Source organism: Sphaeramia orbicularis, chromosome 15 (genome assembly GCF_902148855.1).
Source record: "Sphaeramia orbicularis chromosome 15, fSphaOr1.1, whole genome shotgun sequence".
Classification (NCBI taxonomy): Eukaryota; Metazoa; Chordata; class Actinopteri; order Kurtiformes; family Apogonidae; genus Sphaeramia; species Sphaeramia orbicularis.
In genome coordinates, this window is record NC_043971.1 from 21,156,907 (window position 1) to 21,183,513 (window position 26,607).

At 35.6% G+C, this 26,607-nt stretch overlaps 1 protein-coding gene across 1 annotated transcript in view; it reads right to left on the minus strand.

Moving 5' to 3' along the window:
* Nucleotides 1-26,607, minus strand: part of eys (eyes shut homolog) — a 348,044-nt gene that overhangs the window by 4,639 nt on the left and 316,798 nt on the right. Inside the window, 7 exon segments of the mRNA XM_030156655.1 lie at nt 315-476; nt 584-756; nt 2,529-2,703; nt 5,847-5,991; nt 7,673-7,839; nt 8,847-9,029; nt 15,070-15,242. Coding sequence (XP_030012515.1) covers nt 315-476; nt 584-756; nt 2,529-2,703; nt 5,847-5,991; nt 7,673-7,839; nt 8,847-9,029; nt 15,070-15,242 — 1,178 coding nt within the window.

A 26,607-nucleotide genomic window follows, 5' to 3' on the forward strand; every position in this document is an offset into this window, starting at 1 on the left:
ACAAAGTGCAGAAAAGACAGACAGAAACATATGACTGAAACATTAAGTCTGTAATAACAAACATGTTCATAATATAATTTGACTTTTTTGCACAAAAACAAAGACAAATATTTGGAATTGTCATTATTTATAGGTTATTAGGCTGTTACTTTACTGGTCTGGTCCACTTGAGATCAAATTGGACTGGCTGTGGGCCCTGAACTAAAACGAGTTTAATTCCCCAGATCTATTATATGTGTGAAAAGTATCTGTTATATGATGACACACAGAGTAACCCAGTATTCCCACATGGGGTACATAGCTGGATATCCTACCAGCTCTGGCGCTCAGATGCTGGGCCGTGTAAATGAGGATGCCATCAGGTGCAAGAGGCTGGAACTGCAGCTGTAAAACAGTCCTGTGTCGAATGTTTACGGGGGGAAACGACATCCACGAGGACTGATTCCCGCTGAAGAATGGATCACTGATGGTCACAGCTGAGCAGAGGAGACAATATATGCAGTTAAATAATAGAAAAGGGAGATGATTCTTGAATGAATAAAAAGCATAGAGTAAATATACAGTTAGGGTTCAGTGATGTGACCTCTCTCGCAGTAGAGTCCCGCCGTCCCCAGGGGGCAGTGGCAGGTATATCCATTTGGTAGAGGGATGCAGGTGGAGCCGTGGGCGCAGAGGGGAGGGGGAGTGTGTTCGACATCACACACAGACACGGTCTCAGAACAGAGCGCTCCCTTCCATCCAAATGGGCACTGGCAACTGCAGGCGGACACACTCAGAAGCTTGAAAAGCTTGTAAACAGTGTCATTTCCCTTCATTATGCACTGTGTAACCGATTTTCTGTAGGTTCTTCATCTTTAGTCACAATACATATGGGAATTTCCACCGCACTTTTATGTTGCAGAATTGTATTAAAGTCACCAATAAAGCTTACATGTGTTATTCATGAGTGGAATCATTATACCACGAAATTAAATAAGCAGAGAATGAATCCAAACATTGTTCAGGGTTAGGGATAGAGTTGTTCTAAGTGAAAACACGGAACACTTTATAATAAGTACACACTATGAAGCATTAGTTAAGCGTCAACAAATACTGAATTCATCGTTTATAAAGGATTTGTCTGACATAAATACTCATTAGTATATGGTTTATAAGCACAGTTATAATGGTTTTACTAATCATTCATAATCATAATCATTCAATCATGCAGTTTGTTTGATAATCCCATAGGCTGTGTCTTTCCTTTGTTAGAATAACTGAGACTTTTGTGAGTCTTTAGGCATTTCCAACCTTTAAATCTCATTTGTAAATGCTTTATATGGCAAAGATAGTGCACACTTTAGATGAGCTCACACCATAGACTTAATTAATAAGTAGTAAGTGCTTTATAACTACCTGAAATAATGAATTCCTGTGTTAATAACTGTTTATAAGACATCTATTGGAAAATAAATGTGTGAGTTAGTATAAAATACACACTGACATATTCACTCACCATTAGTACATGTCTGAATAGTGTATGTGCGAACATAAATGCACATCATAACTGGTTTGTAAGTGCTCCAATACTAAATTTTTAAATGCTGAAACCATAATTTATAAAGAATGAAAATACAGTCATTAAGCACATTGTAGATGAGCTGATGAATGATGAGTAAAACCCTTATAACTGTGCTGATAAACCACATATTATTGAGTATTCATGTCAGAAATATGCTTTATAAATGATGAATTCAGCATTTATTAATGCTTAACTAATATGCTTATTAATGATGGGTAAAAAATTTATAACTGTGTTTATAAAACATATATTAATGAGTATCCATGTCAGAAATATGCTTTATAAATGATGAATACAGTATTTATTAATGCTTAACTAATGTGCTTATTAATGATGTGTAAAACTATTATAACTGTGTTTATAAACCATATATTAATGAGTATTCATGTCAGAAATATGCTTTATAAATGATGAATTCAGTATTTATTAATGCTTAACTAATGTGCTCATTAATGAGTAAAATATTTATAACTGTGTTTATAAACTATATATTAATGAGTATTCATGTCAGAAATATGCTTTATAAATGATGAATTCAGTATTTATTAATGCTTAACTAATGTGTTTATTAATGATGAGTAAAACATTTATAACTGTTTATAAACCATATATTAATGAGTATTCGTGTCAGAAATATGCTTTATAAATGATGAATTCAGTATTTATTAATGCTTAACTAATGTGTTTATTAATGATGAGTAAAACATTTATAACTGTGTTTATAAACCATATATTAATGAGTATTCGTGTCAGAAATATGCTTTATAAATGATGAATTCAGTATTTATTAATGCTTAACTAATGCGCTTATTAATGAGTAAAACATTCATAACTGCATTTATAAACCATATATTAATGATTATTCAAGTCAGAAATATGCTTTATAAATGATGAATTCAGTATTTGTTAATGCTTAACTAATGCTTCATAGTGTGCACTTATTATAAAGTGTTACCACAACACTTACTACACAGATGAACCAGAGTCCACACACGTCCCTCCGTTCTTGCAGTGAACATGAATGCAGGGAGTGACTCCGCACTGGCCGACACTTCGCCCAAAGGCTGGATGTCCCGCAGGGTGTCCCAGCACTTGGAACTTTCCGTCTCTTCTTGTACGAAACTGCACATCAAAAATACACCCTTTGAAAAAGAAACAAAAATAAGACTAAACAGCGTGTCAAAGGGATGTTTCATTACACCGATATGGGATTATCAGAGGAAACGTTCTTTGCTTTCGTTCTATGCGTTTAAGATCTCGTATTTCTTCGTCAAATAGGTTAAAAAAAACTTGACATCACTTTTTCTATTCGTGTTTGAATTTATTTTTATGATTATTTATTTCACCCAGTTGCATCAAAGGTTTTCATAACATAAATCTGCACGTCTTTATTAGATTATAATCCTTGAAAATATTAAAACTCTCTGCCCTACAGTTCACTATCAGCATGTCCAGGTTTCTAAATCCACATTTTTTTCTCCCCATCATGCATCTCCTTCATCATATTTGCTTTTTGCTTTCATAATTCTGTTTTTTTCAAGATAATATTTGCTTTGGCCTGTACCTGCAGAGCACACGGCCTTCTATAAATATAAGGCCTGAACACAAGCCTCGGAGTCATCTGCACATGCACACTCTCTTCTCTCTGCTGCATTAGTCATTGGCATAAACAGGATGCAGGGGAAATGTCATGCTCATTCATGAATATTCATGACATGATGCTGTCTACTTGGCAGACTCAAGTGATGGCTGCGGTACTGCAAACATAGATGGTCGACAAGCGATGCAGATTCATAAGGACGATTATAACGGTTTGGTATCTTTGTTTTAGCAGCAGACACTAACTGTTGTTTCAAAATCAAGAAGTCTGTGAAGATAAGTCTTGCAATTACACATGTCGGAAAAGTAAATGGAAGGTGGGTGCTTCTATGAAACTGGTACCACAGGGGCTAAAAATTCAAACCAGATGTAGACTAATGTTATGAAGCAAGTTTGGAAGCACTTTGGGTCTGTTTTAAAAATAAGTACGTAGTGAGATAAAAGAGAGACTATCTTTCAGATAAAACACATTTTTGTATTATTTTTATACAAAAATCCGCATGTAACATGGAAATAAGGACACAAAAATTACGTGTTACTATTTTTCCAAATATGTTTTTATTCTCTCACAGGTACATTTTCGGAATTGAGCTACTCAATTGAGCTACTGCAAGGCAGAGTGTTTAACAAAAATGACCGCTGTTGCAAAATCATTCGCAATTTATTTCTGTTTAAATGGGCATGTTCTGCATGTAACACAAGTGGACATGATGGGTTACATACAAAACCTGGAATGAGACTGCTGATTCATAAACAACCTGCATATGTGGATTAGAAAAACCACTAGGATCATCAAATTTAACACAATGTCTTTATTTATAGTCTATGTAAGACCATTTACAGCCATGTTTTGAAGAGCAAATGCACTGACACCTATAGCTTTTCCTATCCCAATTTTAGTCCTATTTTTGGCCCCAATATTGGACTGAAAATTCATTAATTTTGGGACGGCTCAGAGCAAGAGTATAATTTTTTTGCATTTATCTGAGGTCATCATTAGGTAAATTCTGGAGGGGAAATATGTATATATTTCTCTTTTGTTATTGGGTCTAAAAAGCTGGCAAGTACCAAAATGTACCCAGTTTCATAGAAGGACCCAGGTAAAATCATTTGTGATTTATATGTGTATAAATAGGCAGGCTCTGCATGTAACTCAAGTGGACACGATGGGTTACATACAAAACCTGGAATGAGACTGTCAATTCATGAAAAACCTACATGTCTGGATTAGAAAAACCACTAGGATCATCAAATTTCACACAGTGTCTTTACTTATAGTCTATATAAGACCATTTACAGCCATGTTTTCTAGATCAAAGGCACTGACACCTAGGTAGCTTTTCATGTCCCTATTCTGGCCCCAATATTTTATGAAAAATTCATTAATTTTGGGATGGCTCAGAGCAAGAGTATAATTTTTTTGTATTTATCTGAGGTCATCATTGGGTAAATTCCGGGGGGAAAATATGCCTAAATTTCTCTTTTGCTATTGGGTCTAAAAAGCTGGCAAGTACCAAAATGTACCCAGTTTCATAGAAGGACCCAGGTAGAAGGTGCACAAACGGTGTCAAACTGGTTTATACAGATATTTTCTTCTGACTTCTGACAGTAAATATAAAAAATACAACAAATCACAGAGGGAACAAAGAAAATGACCTTCAAGATCTTTTGAAAAGTCAAATCTATATCAAAGCGGTAAAATCTGTGTTTTTAATAGAGAAGTTCAGCTAACACAACATGCTCCTTCCTTATTTATTTATTTGATCAACAGCTTCAATTGAGTAAGTGACTTTTTTTTCCGGAGCCACAGTACCTGCTCTGCCACCTTTCCACAGGGGAGTGTGGATCTGTTGATAACTGGGAGTGAAGTGCATTATCAGTGTGTTCACTGCCAGCCATCATGATTAGGGCTAGAGGAAGGTCACACAGATCTGATTAGACGCTCATGAGTTCTCATTACATCCCAAGCAGAAAGGTTATGGTTCCACCACTGTCGCCTGGCTCAGGTAGTGCTTACCAACAGGGACTATATGGCAGTCAGATACAGCATGGGCAAAAGGACGCTTTACTGTGGCTGATTTGATTTTTGAAGCTTTTTCTGGTAGGATGAAAAATGTATTTTATCACGGCAAACAAGCAAAAGCGCTGTAGTCCTTAACATGAAAAGCTCTTATTCACCTCAAATGGATCTGCCATGACATTGTATAATAACAAGCATTATTGCTGTAGTGGAAGGAGCACTGAATATGGTTATGATGATATTCATAACTGTTGTCATCATTACAGTTACGGCAATTTTGCACCACAGCCCAGCACATTAGCAGGCACAATGAATGCTCTCCAGAATGCATTGCAACATGGGGTCACCTGAGAGAAAGCATAAATGATGTTGATGATGGCAAAGATTATTTGTATGGTACCCGTGTTCCAGTGACTTATCAGCAATGGAATGGATTTACACACAACGCACAACTGTACAGAGGGTGAAGTGATTAAGGGCGCAGATATAATCAACCTCGAAGCTCTGTTCTGGCTTCATCCACAGTCCAGGCCCATTCTGACATTTTTCATTACACACCTCGCCTCTGCTTACAAAGAGACAAAGATCCTGGGAGAAACTCCAAACTCCAGCGCTGCTCCTACAGAAAAGCGGTGTTGGGCTGTAATGAAGCTGTAGCAGTCTTACCTTGAAAGCCATGCCGGAACTTGGCGCCAAGTGGCAGTAGTTCAGGGGTGTACTCATTATATCCACCTACAAAGAGCTGATTGAACACATTGAGGCCCACTAGGGGTCCTGGAGATGATCCCGTCCTGTTGCGTTGTCCATCAACCTGAGAAAGATATCATAAAATGTCAATACTCATGCAGTATTTAATCTGCAGGTGTCAGTGTGGGAGTACAGTTTATTTAATATCTGCAACGACCCTGAGGTCAGTCTGCATCCACTTTAGACAACCAAATACTATAGTTCTATTATAGTGCAGTATCTCTGCCTTTTGAAAAGCCTCATTTCATTTCATGACATCGATTTCCTACAGAATGGGGTCTTGCTAACATGATAATATCTCACTGTTCCTGTAGATGTTTAATCCACACTTAGATGATGTGAACATCCTGTTCTACGTGACTATTAGACCGTGATGTTAAGCTATAAAGAAATCTAATTTTCCTCACCATTTAGTTTACCATCCCGTGTCACTGACATCAGGGTTACATTCTATAATTCACCTATCAGTTTGCTTTACATGTGTACAGCATGTAGGTCTCTTTGCTTCTAATAAGTGCCTGTTAACAGAGAACACGACCGATATATTATTAAGAAGTGTTACGAATAACGTGGTATTAAAGGGTTCTAAGATATTTTAGCTACAGTAATGAAACCTTATCAGAGCAACATAGCAGTACAGCGCATTTTTAATATCACTGCAAATGAAAATATAATTACCTTTTCTTATTAAAGTGAGAAATGAATTCAGATTTCTGCATGTATTCCTCTATTCTCTGTTTTGAGGATGTAGAAAATGTACCCTGTATTAGCTCTTGGCTGCACTTAGGGGTTAAAAGACAGGTAAGTTTGATACGTAACAGACACCTGTTAATGGGTGCTTCTATGAAACCGGTCCCTAAAAACAGGACAGAGGGGCTAACAATTTAAACAAGATGTAGGCTAATGTTATGAAGCAAGTTTGGAAGCACTTTGGGTCTATTTTAAAAATAAATATTAACTGAGATAAAAGAGAAAGTATTTTTCAGATAAAACCCATTTTTATATTATTTTTATCCAAAAATCCGCATGTAACATGGTAAAAAGGACACGAAAATTACAACTATTTTTTCGAATATCTTTTTATTCTCTCACTGGCACATTTTGGGAATCAAACTAATTATGCAAGGCAGAGTGTTTCACAAAAATGACCGCTGTTGCAGAATCAGTCACAATTTATATGTGTTTAAATGGGCAGGTTCTGCATGTAACGTAAGTGGACGCGATGGGTTACACATGAAACCTGGAATGAGACTGCTGATTCACGAAAAACCTGCATGTCCGGATTAGAAAAACCACTAGGATCAACAAATTTAACACAGTGTCTTTATTTACAGCGGTATATAAGACCATTTCAAGCCATGTTTTGAAGATCAAATACACTGACACCTCGGTAGTTTTTCATGTCCCAATTTTGATCCTATTTTTGGCCCAAATATTTTATTAAAAATTCATTAATTTTGGGATGGCTCAGAGCAAGAGTATAAATATTTTGCATTTATCTGAGGTCATCATTAGGTACATCCTGGGGGGAAATATGTCTAAATTTCTCTTTTATTATTAGGTTTAAAAAACTGGTAAAGTGCCAGGAACCCACTTTCACAGAAGCACCCAAATACTAGTTTCTATACAGATTAATCTATATCTATACTTAGTTTCTTGAGTTGACCTGAGGGGAGAGAGCTGCAGAAAGATTATGTGCCTCCTGTAAGTTGAAGTGGATCTAAACTATGTCATAATCAACTCACCTTCAGCCACCCCGTCTTCTTTGACCTGCCGAATGTAACCATGTGGATGCTGATCTGCTGGTTCATTCGATCACTGATTAAGGTTCCTACACCTGATCCGAGGTTGAATCTATGCAGGACTCTTCCATTTCGTATTCCCAGAACTAGGAAATCATCACCATCATCCCCTGGAAAAAAAAAAAAAATCAAGTTTCCCATGAGTGCAGAGCAGTACATGTACACACACACACACACACACACACACCAAGTAAAACACTACTAACATTATAAATTACACATTTTACTTGGCGAAACGTTCATATTTTATAACATATATGTCTTTGTAGTTGTTTTATTTCATGTACATTAAACCGTGCTATCAAAGAGTGAACTATGCTGTATTTCTTGTTGCTGCTGATCAAAAATGACAGTTCATTAAATCAATTATTGAGCAAATTCTTCACATCTATCTCTATATGTTGCCTTTGAATTTGCACTATTTTCAGCAGTGTCGTACACTTTCCTGACAAGTATTTCATTATTCATATTTCTCTTGATTTGTTTTTCCTCCACAATGATGAATTGTATTCTCAAGAGAAAGAAAGTGCAGAAGATCCATAAGAGCTTCTGTTTTTTTAAAAAAGTTTTTTATCTTTTGATGAAATACGCTCCAGACAATGACACGGTGGTTACCTGATACTAACCCTAACCCCACAGAAATGAGATCCTAATCGAACATGATGGTGGCTGACAGCAAGATAGTGCACCTATGTTTCAAAGTCTGTTTAATGCAATTAACATGATTCCTTTTCAGAGCCTTGAATCGCATGTTTGCATTACCCTAGCACTGCATTAGGATTTCTAAGTTTTTAAAAGTCAGAAAAAAGAGCAGCTTATCTTGAAATCAATAAATTGCTGGACTGCAGAAAGATTCATCATGCTTTAAAATCTGCCAAGAAAACAAATCATCAGGGTGTCCTTTTGATTAGAGGATCTCAGAGCTCAGAGGAAATGTATTTGATAGCACATTAGCATACACAGCAGGGGAAACCTTTCCAAATGGCAAAAGCATTTCTTTAAGATTCTTATGAAGTTTGACAACTACACTGCATCCACAGGGAGATATACTTACACTCCTCTTTTCACTTGAGTGAATTATTTTAGATTGCTTGGTGAGATTCTGCACTGAGCTCACCTTGTCCTTTATGTCCAGCAAACAGGATCAGGTTGTCTTTCACAGCAGATGAATTATTGGTGAGCGTGAACTTCAGCTTGAACTCATAGAAGAAACTGAGGCTTGGGATGGAAGAATAAGCCACAAAGGAGGTGTAACCAAACTCATCACTTCCACTGAACCTGGCACGAGTTATATTGATAGCTGCAAAAAACAAAACAAAAAAAAAAACAGTTGAATTTTTTCATTTTTATACAATTGCTTTTTTTATTTCAGTAAATATTAAAACTGATATGTGGTCATGCTGAACTGGTCTTGTCCATCCTCGCCTCTCACCAATAGATGGCACTATGGTCACACACTACATACCACAGCTTTGTACAATATTTTCTTTTCTGAATGCTATTAGATGATGACCTGTTTTCAAATACCATCACCTCTTCAGTCCCATTCTATTTTCATTAGAAGCTGTTTAGGAGGGATTTTGGCAAGCAAGCATTGCTTCATACCCAACGTTCACAAGGGTAGCACAATAATCCCAGTGATATTCAATTACAATCTCAAGTTTACTTATGCAGAACGCATGGTTGATTCAATAATGCTCTCTCTTGTATTCCGTCTTAGCATACCCATCTACTTGATTTTACACTAGGGATGTAATGTAAATTTCCCCATGCTCATTTAAAATTACACGCTACCGTGTTTTTACACAGCAGTGAGGACTAAACATAAAACTGCTCTTCTTCACTGGAAACCTTGCATATTCTTCTGCAGCCACAGGCGATGGCTAAAAGGGGTTCAGAGCTTCCCTCTGTGACTGCCCTCAGCTCTGTTTGGCTGCTAAATTATTAACAATGCCAGAAATGCTTCTGTTATCATCTAGAGTGGTAGGAAAGTATTTGCCTATTGTTTGTTTGAATAGCTTCACTATCAGAGCAAGTAGATTTTGAAGCCTTAACTGGATCAAGATGCTTTTTTTAAAAATATATTTAAGTGAATTTATAGTGTGATTATCCTTGAGCATATCGTATGTTAACTAATATTCATTTATGTAAACTGATAATACCAAATTTGCAATGGTAAGAAGCAGGAATGTGACCTAATATTATTACTATAATACTATCTTAACTACACAACCTGTAGGCAGTGCATTGTGCTGCAATCTTAAAAGTATTTCCATTTATTCAAATTTCTAATAAAAACTAACTGAATTATAAACCTATTTTGAGCATCTGCTTTGTTCTACGTCTGTTATTTGTGTTTAAGTACAAGGAGCGGATGAATATAGCTTTTTTAAAACTATATAAATATAATATCAGTAAATCCCAGTTGCCTTCCAAGTGGGACTTGTATTCAAATTATGTCAAGACTGTCAAAGATGCAGCATAATGTTGTTCTACTGAATTCCACTAAACCGTAACAGTCAGGCTGTCAGCTGTCTGCATTAATATAATATGTTGTGACTATATAGAAACAAAATGGAACTGAATCAGTACCCTTCTGACACAGTCCCAACAACCCCTCCCCCCAACATACACACTCTTTTATTGTAATTTCAAAGATTAGATTTCACGTGACATTGATTTTGCGTTTATTGTCTGTAATTTTTGCAATAAAACAGACGAGACTAATTAAAACACTGGCACTGAAAATTGAACTTGCTATTCTAAATGAATCCTTCAAGCAGATTTTATCTCTTACTGTAGCGGCGAGTCTGTGGAAAGGTTGACTTTACTCTCGGGTTCCTTTGGGTGTACTAAACAGGATGCATTCGGCATCACAAAGGTCCATAAAAACCCACTTCATGTGGGAGGTGAGAGGATTGTAGCAGTGACTTAATTAATTTTAATGGTTCCTGTTACTCATTCACTCTTTCTTTCACTATTATTCACTCTTACTCATGAAGCCATGTGGCATGAGAAGTGTATGTAATACTGTCTGGACGGTTTATTAAGTTCTAATATTTAACTAAACAGTAACGTATTAGTACATGGTATATTAGATATCCAGTAACTCAATTAAGGCAATCATGTATGTACGCTTCACTAAAATATACACAACGCATCCATCTGTGCTTTATAACCGTCAAGTAATGTAACATAATGTTCACAGCATGTTAGGTATTTGTGTAATAAGACGCAAATGAACAGGAGCGGCAGAAGAAAAGGAGAATGACAAGCTGCACCCAAATGTGAAATACATTCTGACAAAAGCTGTGTGTATATATGGGATGCGTCTTCACTGCCACACACCAGATGGGAAAACAACTCTCCTGTTGAGCTACAGATACTGTATACATTATGCTTATATAGTAGCTACAATCTCAGAGTAATGCTGGGTTTACACAAACTTCACTGAATTGAAAATAAACTGAAACGCTGATGCAAAGTAAGCGCGCAACTACTAAACAAGCACTTGAAATGGAGTAACATACAAGTATTTTCTGCATTTTAATGTTACAAAACAAATTGCATAAATAATTAAATACTTTGCTGTTATGCAGAGACTCGGCTTAATCAGTGTCAGTGTTACATGTCACATCTGATATTAAAATGCTCAACACTGCCACTACCATTAGAACTTGAAAGGAAATCTATTGTTAATAATCCATAGGAAAAGTTGGATACAGGTCACCTCTGTACTGTAATAATAGCGCTGTTTATTTATTTCACATGAGGTGAAGTGATCCAGTAATCGTTGTCTATAAAGTCCAAATGTGAATCTTTAACAGAAACTACAGCAACTTGTGTAGGCCATTAATAATTCTGAGTGAAGTCATCGTGAATATTCATTAATGTTTCATGAACTCGACTCCATTCCATTCCAGCATCAATACCACTTCCCTTTCCTCCATTTCCTGCTTGTTCACAGACCAACCTTATCTATAAAAGTGCACATGGGAACCAAGGACTGAAAATATTTAATTTAGAAAAAAAAAAAAAAACCCACACTGGTAGCCAAACAATTTGGGCTACTTTTCAAAGAGACAGAAAACAAGCTACCATACTAATATTCTGCTAGGAGGCCACCGAAGCATGAGTACAGCAAGTCTGAAGTAAAGAGGACACGTTGGTGATCAGTTTTGACTCTGATCTTATTTGATCTTATCAGGATTAAAATAAAAATGCCATATACTTAGTGTGACACTGGAAGGTTAGATTATTCTGTTTGGCAAGTGGGTGCTGAGACTCTGTCAGGGGCTGCAACATGGCTGGACAACTTATATGCCAAGCCTCCTGCTGGTCCCACAGTCAGTTTTGTCAAGCAAAACCTTTTGTTTCTGAGACTCACAACCTGTGAAGCCTCCTTCTTATGGAACTGTTTGGAATAACATAACACACCACTGGAAATCTCTGGAATCACTGCAGGTTAAAGTAGACATTGTTTTTTTTTTTCTAGAATTCCTGGGTTTTTGTGGATAATTGTGCTATAATACATTTTAGTTTTCTGTGATGTGCTTTTGTGAATTGTGAATAAAAATATGCAGTGTTTGCTTCAAAGTGAAATACAGATCAAGGTGCCAGTGCATCTGCACTTCTAATGAGTTAGCTCAGTTGGAAAGTACATATACTACAAACAAAAAGTTAAACATATTTTTAATTTTAAGGCTATTGTTTTTTCAGTTGGGATTCTTGTACAGCGCTTTTTACTTTTTTGTGTGTGAACTGAATTGAAACACATTTTTTAATGACCAGACATAGTTTTATTTACAAATGGCAAAAATGACAAAAAAATGACAAAACAAAAATGAAATATTCTTTAACTTTTTGTATGTAGTGTGTGTGTGTGTATATATATATATATATATATATATATATATATATATATATATATATATATATATATATATATATATATATATATATATATGTACTGGGTGGGGAAGCAAAATTTACAATGTACATTTAGTTGTTTTTTCTCAGCAGGCACTACGGCAATTGTTTTGAAACCAAACATATATTGATGTCATAATCATACCTAACACTATTATCCATACCTTTTCAGAAACTTTTGCCCATATGAGTAATCAGGAAAGCAAATGTCAAAGAGTGTGTGATTTGCTGAAAGCACTCGTCACACCAAAGGAGATTTCAAAAATAGTCGGAGTGTCCATAAAGACTGTTTATAATGTAAAGAAGAGAATGACTATGAGCAAAACTATTAGGAGAAAGTCTGAAAGATACTATTAAAGAAGAATGGGAGAAGTTGTCACCCGAATATTTGAGGAACACTTGTGCAAGTTTCAGGAAGCGTGTGAAGGCAGTTATTGAGAAAGAAGGAGGACACATAGAATAAAAACATTTTCTACTATGTACATTTTCTTGTGGCAAATAAATTCTCATGACTTTCAATAAACTAATTGGTCATACACTGTCTTTCAATCCCTGCCTCAAAATATTGTAAATTTTGCTTCCCCACCCTGTATATATATATATATATATATATATATATATATATATACACACACACACACACACACACACACACACACATACACACTGGGTTGACGACAAGGGGGATGGAGTGGAGCAGCGGAGGGGGCCCAGTGGATGTAGAACTTGTGAAAATTTCGCGTAATGTCCGCTGTATAAGAGAGGTGTAGAAGTTGGGGGGTGAACGTTGAAAGCATGTTAACTTTCGTTTTCACTGTATCATAAGTGACGTTGTTTATGGACTGCACCCAAACGTACAAACAACCCCCCCCCCAGTCCGACAGACCGAGAAGATAGTCAATTTCTGTAGGGTCCACAACGATTAGGCTTTCATGGGGCTCATAATTGGTAGCGGTATCTATCTATCTATCTATCTATCTATCTATCTATCTATCTATCTATCTATCTATCTATCTATCTATCTATCTATCTATCTATCTATCTATCTATCTATCTATCTATCTATCTATCTATCTATCTATCTGTCTGTCTGTCTGTCTGTCTGTCTGTCTGTCTGTCTGTCTGTCTGTCTGTCTGTCTGTCTGTCTGTCTGTCTGTCTGTCTGTCTGTCTGTCTGTCTGTCTGTCTGTCTGTCTGTCTGTCTACAGGGGTTGGACAAAATAATGGAAACACCTTCACCTCAAGATGATAATGCCCCAATCCATACAACTAGAATTGTTAAAGAATGGCATGAGGAACATTCTAATGAAGTTGAGCATCTCGTATGGCCAGCACAGTCCCCAGACCTCAACATTATTGAGCATTTATGGTCAGTTTTAGAGATTCAAGTAAGACGTCGATTTCCACCGCCATCGTCTCTAAAAGAGTTGGAGGGTATTTTAACTGAAGAATGGTTTAAAATTCCTTTGGAAACAATTCACAAGTTGTATGAATCAATACCTCGGAGAATTGAGGCTGTAATTGCCGCAAAAGGCGGACCTACACCATATTAAATTATATTTTGTTGATTTTTTAAGGTGTTTCCATTATTTTATCCAACCCCTGTATCTATCTATCTATCTATCTATCTATCTATCTATCTATCTATCTATCTATCTATCTATCTATCTATCTATCTATCTATCTATCTATCTATCTATCTATCTATCTATCTATCTATCTATCTATCTATCTATCTATCTATCTATCTATCTATCTATCTATCTATCTATCTATCTATCTATCTTTTCTGTTGCAGTGCCAGTATTTAACACCACTGGTTTGTCATAACAATTCTTCACAGCTATTATACACTGATCTACTCAGCTCAGAAATTATCATTAGTCTTGGTTAGCCATTCTAAATCTAATGACCCTTGATCAAACCACTTTTCATAGCTGTGAAGTACTGTGATACAAAAAAAGAGAAATGATTGTTTGCAGTGTATAATGCTATACATTCTTCTGTTACAACCACAGATAGACAGTGGCAGCGTAACTGATAATGAGCGATCGAGTACACAATCTGCTAAAGTTACATATGGAGTGAGAAAGTTCTTAATAAATATTACTTTGATTCTTATGACTGAAAATACAAATGCTGGGAAATTAGATGTTATGAGGTAAAAGGATATATATTTTTTGGAATATTCAGCACAGCAGCCATGAGTTTTGCCTTGATTATCAGATTCTACTGCTGGAGGATGACACTTCTGCCTTTTCAGCAGAATTTAGTTCCATTAATTCCTTTAACTTAAAACCAGGCTTTCGTTTTACCCCTAAAGGCTCTCATCCACCAACTGTTTGCAGATCAGTCTTCTATTAAAGCTGCTAAATCTGCGCTGCATTGATCAGCTTCTTTGTAGCACTTACGTTCATCACACAGTAGACCTTGTCGTCCATAGGGGCAAAGACAAACGGCCTCCAACGGCGACTTTGGGATGCACGTGGCTCCGTGACCGCAGGGGTTACGTGCACAGGCGGTGAACTGGCACAGCCGGCCTGTGTAGAGCGGGGGGCATTCACAGAACCAGTCGTCGGCATCGCTAAATGTGCAGACATGGAGGGAAACATCATTAGAGCAGAGCTGAAAATGGACCATGACATTGTAGCACCATGCCCAGATGCTTTACAAGCTCTCACAGTGGCCTTCAGAGCACACAGGGAGCACAAAGACAATAAAACAAACGACCCCAAAATGGATAAAAGGTTTGAAAGGCAATGGAGCACATGTCATATATGAGATCTGCTGAAACACAAGAAATCGGGGGAATGAGCAGTTGGAGAGTAGCGGAGAAAAATAAGAATCTTTTTATGCATTTATTCATATATGTGGCTACGGCAGAGGCAGGAATTGCTTCACGTCCTGTGGTAAAGGTAAACGCATGCAACCTGAAAAATAGAAGCTGACGGTTGATGATTAGTTATGTGTCAGAAGACGTATAACTAGAAATCGTACAACATTTTCTGTCTTCTTTTCTCAATTCGTGTGCGTGCATTTCCTGTACTGGAAAGTAGAGGAGGGTGATCTAGCATGCAAAGTAATATCCAGACAGAGACTTTATAAAATGTTCTAGGATGCACACAACTTAGAAAGGTATAATATCAGATCGTGAAAGCATTGGTGGGGTTTCAAATCCATAAATTAATAATGTGTTTTGAGCAGCAGCACTGCAGGATGTATTTTGCTTCTTGAGAAACTGGCTTCTTGAAATGAAATATTTACATTCTGTCACCAGAGTTGAGCATTGTTAGAGATATGACTGGATTGAAGTTCAAAAGGATGTAGTATAATGCAGGAAAAAATCTCCAGTCTATTATTATTATTAACAGGCTGCTTATGTCAATTCCCAGACATTCTTAGACGCGCTTACACAATGCAGCTGTCACTGCCAATTGTGACCATTATTTTTAAAACAACGCTCATGCAACTAAATTTGGTGTTGAACAGCACAGGTCTTGTTATTTGTATAATCTGTGACAACCTGCAAGAGCAAGAATCAAATATTTAATGGGGCACCTCCTGTTCACTTTCCTCCTTTAAATGCTTTGACTGCTGCTAATTTGTCTCTTACACTGTCAGTTAGTGTTTAAATGGTTTTGATACACAAATAATGTCAGTTTCCTCCAGATGCTCCAGTTTCCTCCCACAGTCTCCAGAAATGAGCTAGAGTCTTTGCATTCGATGGTAATATAGGTAAGGAAGTATGACTATAAGAATGAGAAGAAGAAGAAGAAGAGGAAGAAAGTGACAGAAGAACAAGAAAGAGATGGAAGAAAAAGAAGAAAAATTGAAGACACATTAGAAGAACATGAATTAAAAGAAAAAAGAAAAAAAAACAAAGAGATAGAAGAACAAGAAATAGATAGAAGAAGAATTAGAGGAATTAGAAGAAGACAAATTAGAAGATGAAAAAAGAGAAAGAAGAAAGAGATACAGTAGAAGAAGAAGAATTAGAAGAAGAAGAAAGGGATAGAAGAATAACAAGAAGAAAGAGATAGAAGAAAAAGAAGAGACAGAATTTAGAAGAAAAAAGAAAAAGAAAGAGGTAGAAGAGCAAGAAGAAGAAGAAGAAAGCGATAGAAGAATAAGACAGAGATGGAAGAAAAAGAAGACAGACAAAAGAAGTAGAAGAAGATGAATTAAAAGAAAAAAGCAAAAATAAAAACAAAGAGACAGAAGAACAAGAAATAGATGGAAGAAGAATTAGAAGAGGAATTAGAAGAAGACAAATTAGAAGATGAAAAAAGAAAAAGAAAAAAGAGATAGAAGAATTAGAAGAAGAAGAAGAAAGGGATAGAAGAATAACAAGAAGAAAGAGATAGAAGAACAAGAAAGCGATAGAAGAAAAAGAAGAGGTAGAATTAGAAGAAGATGAATTGGAAGAAAAAAGAAAAGAAGAAAGAGCAAGAAGAAGAAGAAGAAGAAGAAGAAGAAGAAGGGATAGAAGAACAAGAAGAAACAGAGAACAAGAAAGAGAAGAAAAAGAAGAGATAGAATTAGAAGAATTAGAAGAAAAAAGAAAAAGAAGAAAGTGATAGAAGAACAAGAAAGAGATGGAAGAAATAGAAGAAAGACAGAAGAAGAATTAGAAGACGAATTAAAAGAAAAATAAAAACAAAGAGATAAAAGAATTAGAAGAGGAATTAGAAGAAGCCAAATTAGAAGATGAAAAAAGAAAAAGAAGAGAGAGTTAGAAGAAGAATTAGAAGAAGAAGAAGAAGAAGAAAGGGATAGAAGAATAACAAGAAGAAAGAGAACAAGAGAGAAGAAAAAGAAGAATTAGAAGAAGATGAATTGGAAGAAAAAAGAAAAAGAAAGAGGTAGAAGGGCAAGAAGAGGAACAAGAAACAGAGAACAAGAAAGAGATAGAAGAAAAAGAAGAGATAGAATTAAAAGTAGAATTAGAAGAAAAAAGAAAAAGAAGAGAGGTAGAAGAAGAAGAAGAAAGGGATAGAAGAACAAGAAGAAAAAGATAGAACAATCAAGAGATAGAAGAAGAAAGCAATAGAAGAATTAGAAGATGAATTAGAAGAAAAAAAGAGAAGAGAAGAAGAAAGAGATAGAAGATGAAGAAAAATTACAAGAATTACAAAAATAATTAGAAGAATTAGAAGACAAATTAGAACAAAAAGAATGAGAATAAACAGAAGACCACAGAATATAATAACCCCTCTTTTAATTCTACAAAAATAACACCAGAGAAAACAATGTCACAAAACACAGTTAACCTAGAAAACCGTCATTACCTTCACTGTTCTCCTCAGCTCATCCACTGTCGTCCATAAAGTTGGAATAAAACATTTTTACTTCTTCTCATGAAATGATTGTGACAATGTGATTTCCTCTTGATCGATAAAGTGTAACTGGCACTCAGTATGTAATCACTGCACCAGGTCAAAGGTCAAAGGTCATCACTGGTGTGTATAAATAGGAATAAAAACAGGAATTTGTCTGAAAACAACATTATTCCAACGTCATTGGCAACAGTGTATTTCACATATGCGATATAATTTACATATTTCTTATCTTGCGGAAGATGCAATTAACTTTATATCCTCGCTGAACACATTTTATCTTCCAATGCATCAAGAGAAACAGTTAAATTAGTGGACCACATATAGTTTCAGGAAAAAAAAAAATGAGCAGTTGAAAACAAAAATCAACATAATGTGTAAATGAGCCCTAAAAACAAGCCTCACATATTCAGAGGCTGATGGTGTAGATAGAGGAGAAGTAGCATGTTTGAAAACACTTGAGTTTTAATTGGCCTAATCAAAAATGTGATGTGTGGGGTGACAAAAGGTTTGCCCGAGGCAATCACTTTGGTTATGAAATGTTTGCAGACTGATTTGAATATGTTAATCGCAAATGCATAAAGTTAGTCCTCGCCACATCTCACGCCATTCAAAGACTGCAGCGCTACAGCACACTCTCCGGTTAAATTATTAAGGAAGACTGCATTTTTAATCTAATGAGTACCAGATAAAATGATGAATAATTGACCAGTTAGCTTATGATATTCCTGTTAGCTGAAACAATAAGCTTTGTGGCCACATGCATTTCTCACATTTCATCCCCTGTAAGTTATTTACAGAACGATCCTTTTTAAGTGCTTGTTGGTATGCAAATGCATTTCTACACTAAGTCACTGATGAGGCTTTGCTGCCATGGTAGTCTTCAGTTCTCAGGATGAAAGCATTTAGCCCACTTCATCCTTTGTTAAAATAAAAAAAGGACCACTGGGTTTAGCTGATATTATTTATAGAGAAGAACTGCTTTGGTACTGATACACCATTTGCTTTCCAGTATTGTAAACAGCCAACTGGACTTACTGTACATACAGGCACCATGATTATTAGTGGGTGGAGTAAAAAAAAACAAACAAACAAACAAAAAAACTCGAGAAACAAATCATCTTTCATCAGTGGTGTAGTCCAGGGCAAGGTTATTATCGTTAACGAAAACGAACGAAATGACGAAAACTAAAATTGAAAAAATATTTTCATTAACTGAAATAAATAAAAACTCTAATTAAAAGAAAAAAAAAGACAACTAACTGAAACTGTATTATGAGCTTACAAAACTAACTAAAATGTATAAAAATTAAGTATAAAAATCCCTTAGTTTTTGTCTTTGTCAATGTCAGATTGATATCAAATTGATTTATTTCACTCCAGCAGTTTTAGCTGCAGCACCATAGGACACTTCACACTCTGTCATGTGTGGTCACTGGTGGTTTCCAGTCGTCTCCTGGTCCCCACTCTACCTGGAACATACAGACTAAAGCTGGGACAAAGCAGCACAGTCCTGTCCGGGATTTACTTCAGTGATGAGTGGGGACGGGTTTTTTTTTGTTTTTGTTTTTTCTCACTGTGTGTGCGTGAGTGACAGAGACAGAGTGGAGCTAAAGGATAGTGTCAGACAGGACTAGCATCCAGGTAAAAACTGGAGAGTTTATCACCATGAAAAGGCCTTCCAAGCCCTGAACTGCACAGTTTAGAAGAGGAGAAAAGAGGAGGATGAAAACTAATCCAAGTATAGAGGTATGTGACCTGTTATAATGTTAAAAAAAAAGTTTGATGTTACTAGCTACAGCTAGCTGAACTGAAATGAAGCAAAGTTGGCTAGTAATGGAACTGTAGATGATTAAGATATGAGATATCTGCTAAGGTGTGGTTTACTGCTGATGGACTGGGTTATATATGTTTATAAGTGGGTTATATATGTTTGTATGCAGTTTACTGCTGGTCAGCTGGTTTATATATGTTTGTATGTGGTTTACTGCTGGTTAGCTGGTTTATATATGTTCCTATCTGGCTTACTGCTGGCTGCTTCGTGCATCTCCTCTCACGCTTTGCACATCTTCACATTGTTTTTATGTAAGTGACGTTGTGTATGGATTGCAACCCCCCCCCCACACACACACACACACACAACCTACTATAGGGAACTTATACATTGTACTGTACATGTGTTTGTGTCTCTGCTCAGTCAATGAGCCACCCTAACCCAACCCCCAAATAAAGTGTCCAGGGTAACCCATATCCGCGCCTCACTAATTTCTTTGAATAGCATGGTGAGGAAGATAAAATATATGAAATAACTAAAACTAAACTAAAACTAAGCATTCAGGAATAAAACTATAACTAATAGTAACTAGCAAACCTGCTCTAAAAACTAATTAAAACTAACTGAATTAGAGAAAAAAAAAAAATTCAAAACTAACTAAAACTAAACTATAATTAAAAATCCAAAACTATTATAACCTTGGTCCAGGGTATACAAGGGTATACGGAGTATACAAACTTATTATTTTTCTGTCATCATTGCGTATACCCACTTCTAAATCCCCTTGATGTGCACCATTCAGTAGTATCTGCAGCCAAATTACCCATTTTTTTCTCCTAGGATGGTGAAGTCATCACCAAGGTTATAATAGTTTTGGATTTTTCATTATAGTTTAGTTTTATTTAGTTTTGACTTTTTTTTCCCTCTAATTCAGTTAGTTTTAATTCGTTTTTAGAGCAGGTTTGCTAGTTTTTTATTATTATTATTTTTTTTGTAAATACTTAGCTTTAGTTTAGTTTTAGTATTAGTTTTAGGTTTTTTTTATATCTTTCCTCTTCTTCTCCGTCACATTCAAATAAATCTATTTAAATCTATTTTAAATTTAAGGTGTTTTCAGAATGAGTCAGTGTTTTAAACTACTGGACATGTGACTGCACATTTAGAGAAGAGATGTTGTCGCCAATAGTTCAACTATGTGAGTAGGCTAACGTTATGAAAGGCTAACACAGTGGTTCCTAACCTTTTTCGGCTTGTGACCCCATTTTAACATCACAAATTTCTGGCAACCCCAGATATTCAAAACAGAGACTTTTTTTTTTTTTTTTTGCTAAAATTAATTTGTTTTTGATCATGTAATAGTTTGCTATACTATGTTGCAAATAAACATTAATTTTAGACAACATTTAGTCGATATAATGTATATTATTATGGACGGAGGAAGAAAAGTCAGGTGTAGATTACTGCACAAAATGAGAATTTTATTTTCCTTGGTCAGGTTATGTACAGTCAGTCCAGCTTGGATTTACAAGGCTGACAATTAATACTGAACAAACAATAACTCAAACTATGAATTATGAAAGAGCTACAGCATCTGAAACCGACCACAATGAACATTTGACAGATAAACAGTACCACAGTGCTTCAGTGTCAGATTCAGTTTGTCATGTCTTTTATGTATTGGGATTGTCTCTGTCAACTCACCACATATTTTTATTATTAATAATTTTTTTTTGTTTTTTTTAAAATGAAGTACCAGAAATTTCAGGTGACCCAATTTGAATTCCAGGTGACCCCACGTGGGGTCCAGACCCAAAGGTTGAAAAACACTGGGCTAACATAATGAAAGGCTAATGTTATGAAAGGCTAACATTATCCTATGTTTGCCTCGTGTTGAATACATTTACATTCATGCAGCTGCTTGTGTGACCAGTAATACCTACAAACTGCTCCTGATTAAGTCATGATAATTTAATAATAGTGAGCAAATACTACTGACGAATTTTGGGTAAATAGAATAGTCTTACATATTACTGTTTCTAAAACGGTGTTTTTCTGGACTACTTAAAAAAAACAAAGACAAAAATTGAGAGTATACCCACTTCTCCAGGGACCACTACAGGGTGGGGAAGCAAAATTTACAATATTTTGAAGCAGGGATTGAAAGACAGTGTATGACCAATTAGTTTATTGAAAGTCATGAGAATTTATTTGCCACAAGAAAATTGACATAATAGAAAATGTTTTTATTCTATGTGTCCTCCTTCTTTCTCAATAACTGCCTTCACACGCTTCCTGAAACTTGCGCAAGTGTTCCTCAAATATCTGGGTGACAACTTCTCCCATTCTTCTTTAACAGTATCTTCCAGACTTTCTCGTAATAGTTTTGCTCATAGTCATTCTCTTCTTTCCATTATAAACAGTCTTTATGGACACTCCAACTATTTTTGAAATCTCCTTTGGTGTGACGAGTGCATTCAGCAAATCACACACTCTTTGACGTTTGCTTTCCTGATTACTCATATGGGCAAAAGTTTCTGAAAAGGTATGGATAATAGTGTTAGGTATGATTATGACATCAATATATGTTTGGTTTCAAAACAATTGACGTAGTGCCTGCTGAGAAAAAACAACTAAATGTTCATTGTAAATTTTGCTTCCCCACCCCGTACACCACTGTCTTTCACTCAGTAATTTGTCATTTGTATTTTAATATCAACAAAATGGATGAAGTGGAATTCATACATGATGTTCACCTGAGGTAGTCCAGCTCCTGTTTGAGCAGATGGCTGTTCGATATTTCAGTGACCTCTTCCAAGAACCCTTGCAAACATTTCCTTAGCGGTGAAGAAGGGTGATGTCTGCAAAGCCTCCACCACACAGGCAAACGGCTTTTGAAACATACTGCCACAGAAAAGCATACTTTAGATGATACTTGAAATAAAATCCGTATAGAAAGGAGAAAAAAAAAAAGAGAGAGAGAGAGAGAGAGAGAGAGAGGGAGAGGGAGAATTTCTCTCAAGGGATCAGAAAATATATCTGCAGTCCAACCCAGAACACTCTGCACCCTCTGCGAAAAGCCACGCTTCTCTAAAACACTTTAAAAGTATGTTCACATGTTTTAACTCTACACTTCTCAAATGCACCAAAGTGTTTTTTTTTGTAAGCTTCTAAACTTCTAGCACGAGCTGAAAAATGAAATTCTTAGATTACTTCCCTCGTTCAATAACACTGGTCTACAAGTAAAATGCTTCCAGAATAAAAGCAGTGAAATTTTACCATGTGTAAGTCACTGATAAAGAAAAATCAAGTCAAAAATGCTGGTTGGCTGAAGTTTTCGAAGATACAGTCAGGAATTAACGAGAGAATGGGTTTTACTCAAAAGGATTATTTGTCTCAGAGTTACCAGATTTACTTCAAAACACTGTCTGCACATTATAATACATTCATTTTACAGGTTCTACCTAGTGGAACATTTATAAATCTATTGAAAAAATGTATATAAACATTTATAAATACGATTCTTAATAGATATATGAACTTTAAGTCTTAAGTTTGTATGCAGTATTTAATATCTATTTCAACATTTATATTGTTTTCATTATTGGTGTGAATATGTTGTGTTTTGTAAAAAATTGAGGACGTGCTGTAAGATAATATATACAGGGTAGGGAAAATGAGCAGGAAGCTTCAACCTACTCCTATTCAGTCTGACTGTATAAATTCATTATTTAATTAGTGAAGTGTGCATTATAAATTTTCATTTCAAGGAGTGATTGTTAGATCTATGGATTGGACGGATCTGTGGACTGTGTTTGTTCTTTAGACTGAAATAAAACAATAACAATAACATAAACCAATATATATGTGTAACGTGTCATTATATAGCTTGAAAACATCAACAAACCAGCACTTTTATCATTTGTTTTCCATCTTATTAAAATACATAACATTTAGCACATTTAATCTCTGAGACAGAAAATTTCTAAAGAAAATTGTGGACCAGTGTAATTTCAAAGCGTTTTCTTCACAAATATTTATCTTACTATGAATAAAATAAATATATTTGTACTGCGTACCTTATACATAGAATCAGCTACAGAAAGACTGGAAACTAATGGAGTTAATTTGAACGCTTTTAAGTCCAAACTGAGAGTTTTTGAGGCCAACTCCACTACTCTACTTGTAAATGTTATTTTTACAAACTGTTTATTGTCGAATGTGTCTGTCAAGGTTATAATAGTTTTGGATTTTTCATTATAGTTTATTTTTATTTAGTTTTGACTTTTTTTCTCTAATTCAGTTAGTTTTAATTAGTTTTTAGAACAGATTTGCGAGTTCTTATTAGTTTTTGTTATTTTCCAAATGCTTAGTTTTAGTTTAGTTTTAGTTTTTTTTATATCTTTTATCTTCTTCACCATTGTATTCAAATAAATCCCAGACAGGACTCTGCTGTTTTCTCCCAACTTCAGTCTTCATGTTTCCAGGTAGAGTGGGGACGAGAAGACGACTCTAAACCACAAGTGACGAGAAGTGACAGACCGTTAAATATCATATGGTGCCAGCAGATAAAATTGCTTGAGGGAAATAAATCGATTTCGTATCAATCCGACATTGACAAAGACGAAAACTAAGGGAATTTTATCCATAATTTTTATACGTTTTAGTTAGTTTTGTAAGCACACAATACAATTTCAGTTAGTTATCGCTTTTTCTTTTAATTATAGTTTTTATTTATTTCGGTTAACAAAAATGTCTTTACAATTCTAGTTTTCGTCATTTCATTAGTTTTCGTTAACGATAATAACCTTGGTCTCTGTTATGTGTTTTAACTGTATACTTTTGTAACTGTGTGTTGTATTTACTGCTGTGTATCTTGACCAGGTCTCCCATGTAAAAGAGGTTCTTGAAGCGCCACATTATGTAATAACAGTGCAATATGTAATAATGTAATAATTTTTCACCTCATTTTGTAATTACGTCACATTTTGTAATAAAGTTGTTGAATGCATTTTATAATAACTTATTACGTATTACAGCATTTATTGAAAAAATGTGGGTGTACAGTTGTCCCTCACTATAATGCGGTTCACCTTTCGCGGCCTTGCTGTTTCGTGGATTTTTTTTAGTGCAATTTTGCATGCTTTTCTTTTTTTACAGCATATGAATGCGCATTGTGTTCTGCGTCCTGATTGGCTAAGCGACTGTAGACCATTGTCAATCAATCTCCTCCATGCCGTGTCTCCTGTACAGTTCAGAATGCGTTCGGCTTGCCAAATTTACATAAATGTTCGATCGCTAGCAGTGTGACTCTGAAGTGCTGTATGTTTGCAAGTTTTCTCCCCGACAAAACCCACGATATTGACGAAATGTTCTGCACCGACAAAGGCACCTGTGGTCGCACATAAAAGGTAGAGGAAGATGCTAACCATTGCACAAAAAGTTGGACTTCTGGGCATGCTGAATAAAGTGTGTGGTGGGGGGTTTGACAGCCTTAAAACATATATAATAATTGTAAAAAATAAAGCTGACTACTTCACGGATGTCGCCTATTGCGGGTTATTTTTTAGAACGTAACCTCCGCGATAAACGAGGGACCACTGTACCACTTTTTTTAATGCAAGTGTAGCACGTCTTTTTTTTTTTTTTTTAAAGGAAATGTAATAATTTGGTGCATTATGTAACAAACCATTAAAATTTATGCCTTGGTTGGAAAAAACATCATACGAGCAGAACAACATTATGCATTCCAGCTTAATTAGAATTCATAAAAAAAAAAAAAATAGTATGATGTTTCTTTTACTGACAAGAAACTTACTGTTACACTGCAATTTGGAAGACACAAAATGCAGCAAAGTTTATTACAAAATGCGTTCAAGAATTTTATAACAAAATGCGGCATGTTATTACATATTCATTCATTCATCATTTCAACCTGCTTTATCCTCACTAGGGTTGCGGGGGTCGCTGGAGTCTATCCCAGCTACTTATGGGCGAAGGTGGGGTACACCCCGGACATGTCACCAGTTCATCACAGGGCTGACGTATAGAGACAAACAACCAATAACTGTCATATTCACACCTATGGGCAACTTAGATTAACCAGTTAACCCAGGGGTGTTAAACTCATTTTAGTTCAGGGGCCACATTCAGCTAAATTTAATCTGAAGTGGGCTGAACCAGTAAAATAATAACATAATAATATATAAATAATGTCAACTCCAAAATTTTCTCTATGTTTTATGGTGAAAACAGTAAAATTAAACAATGAAAAGGTTTACATCAACAAACTATCCTTTCAAACAATGTGAATAACATGAACAAACTGAAAAAATAAGTGTAATTTTAACAACATTCTGCTTCAGTTTATCATTTCCACATGTACATTATAACTTACAGATCACAGGGGGTCTACAAATACACAAACCATTTAATATCAGCCAGAATCTTGTTAAAATTGTACTTACTTCTTTTAAAACATTTCAGGTTGTTCATATGTGTTCAGGTTATTCACATTTTTTGCGAAATTATACTTTGTTTTAGTGTAAATACACGAAAATATTTACATGTACAAAGAGAGAAATTTGGAGTTGTGAGTATTTCTAGATTATTATGATAGTATTTTACTGGTCTGACCCACTTGAGATTGAATTGGTCTGAATGTGGAACCTGAACGAGAATGATTGTTAATATCTTAGTGTAATTTCTGCATTTCACAATTTCATCACACGGGACTTCATCACTGGACCCTTTGGCGGGCCGGATTTGGCCCCCAATCTGCATTATTGACACGTGAATTAACCTATCAGTGTATATCTTTGGATGGTGGGAGGAAGACAGGG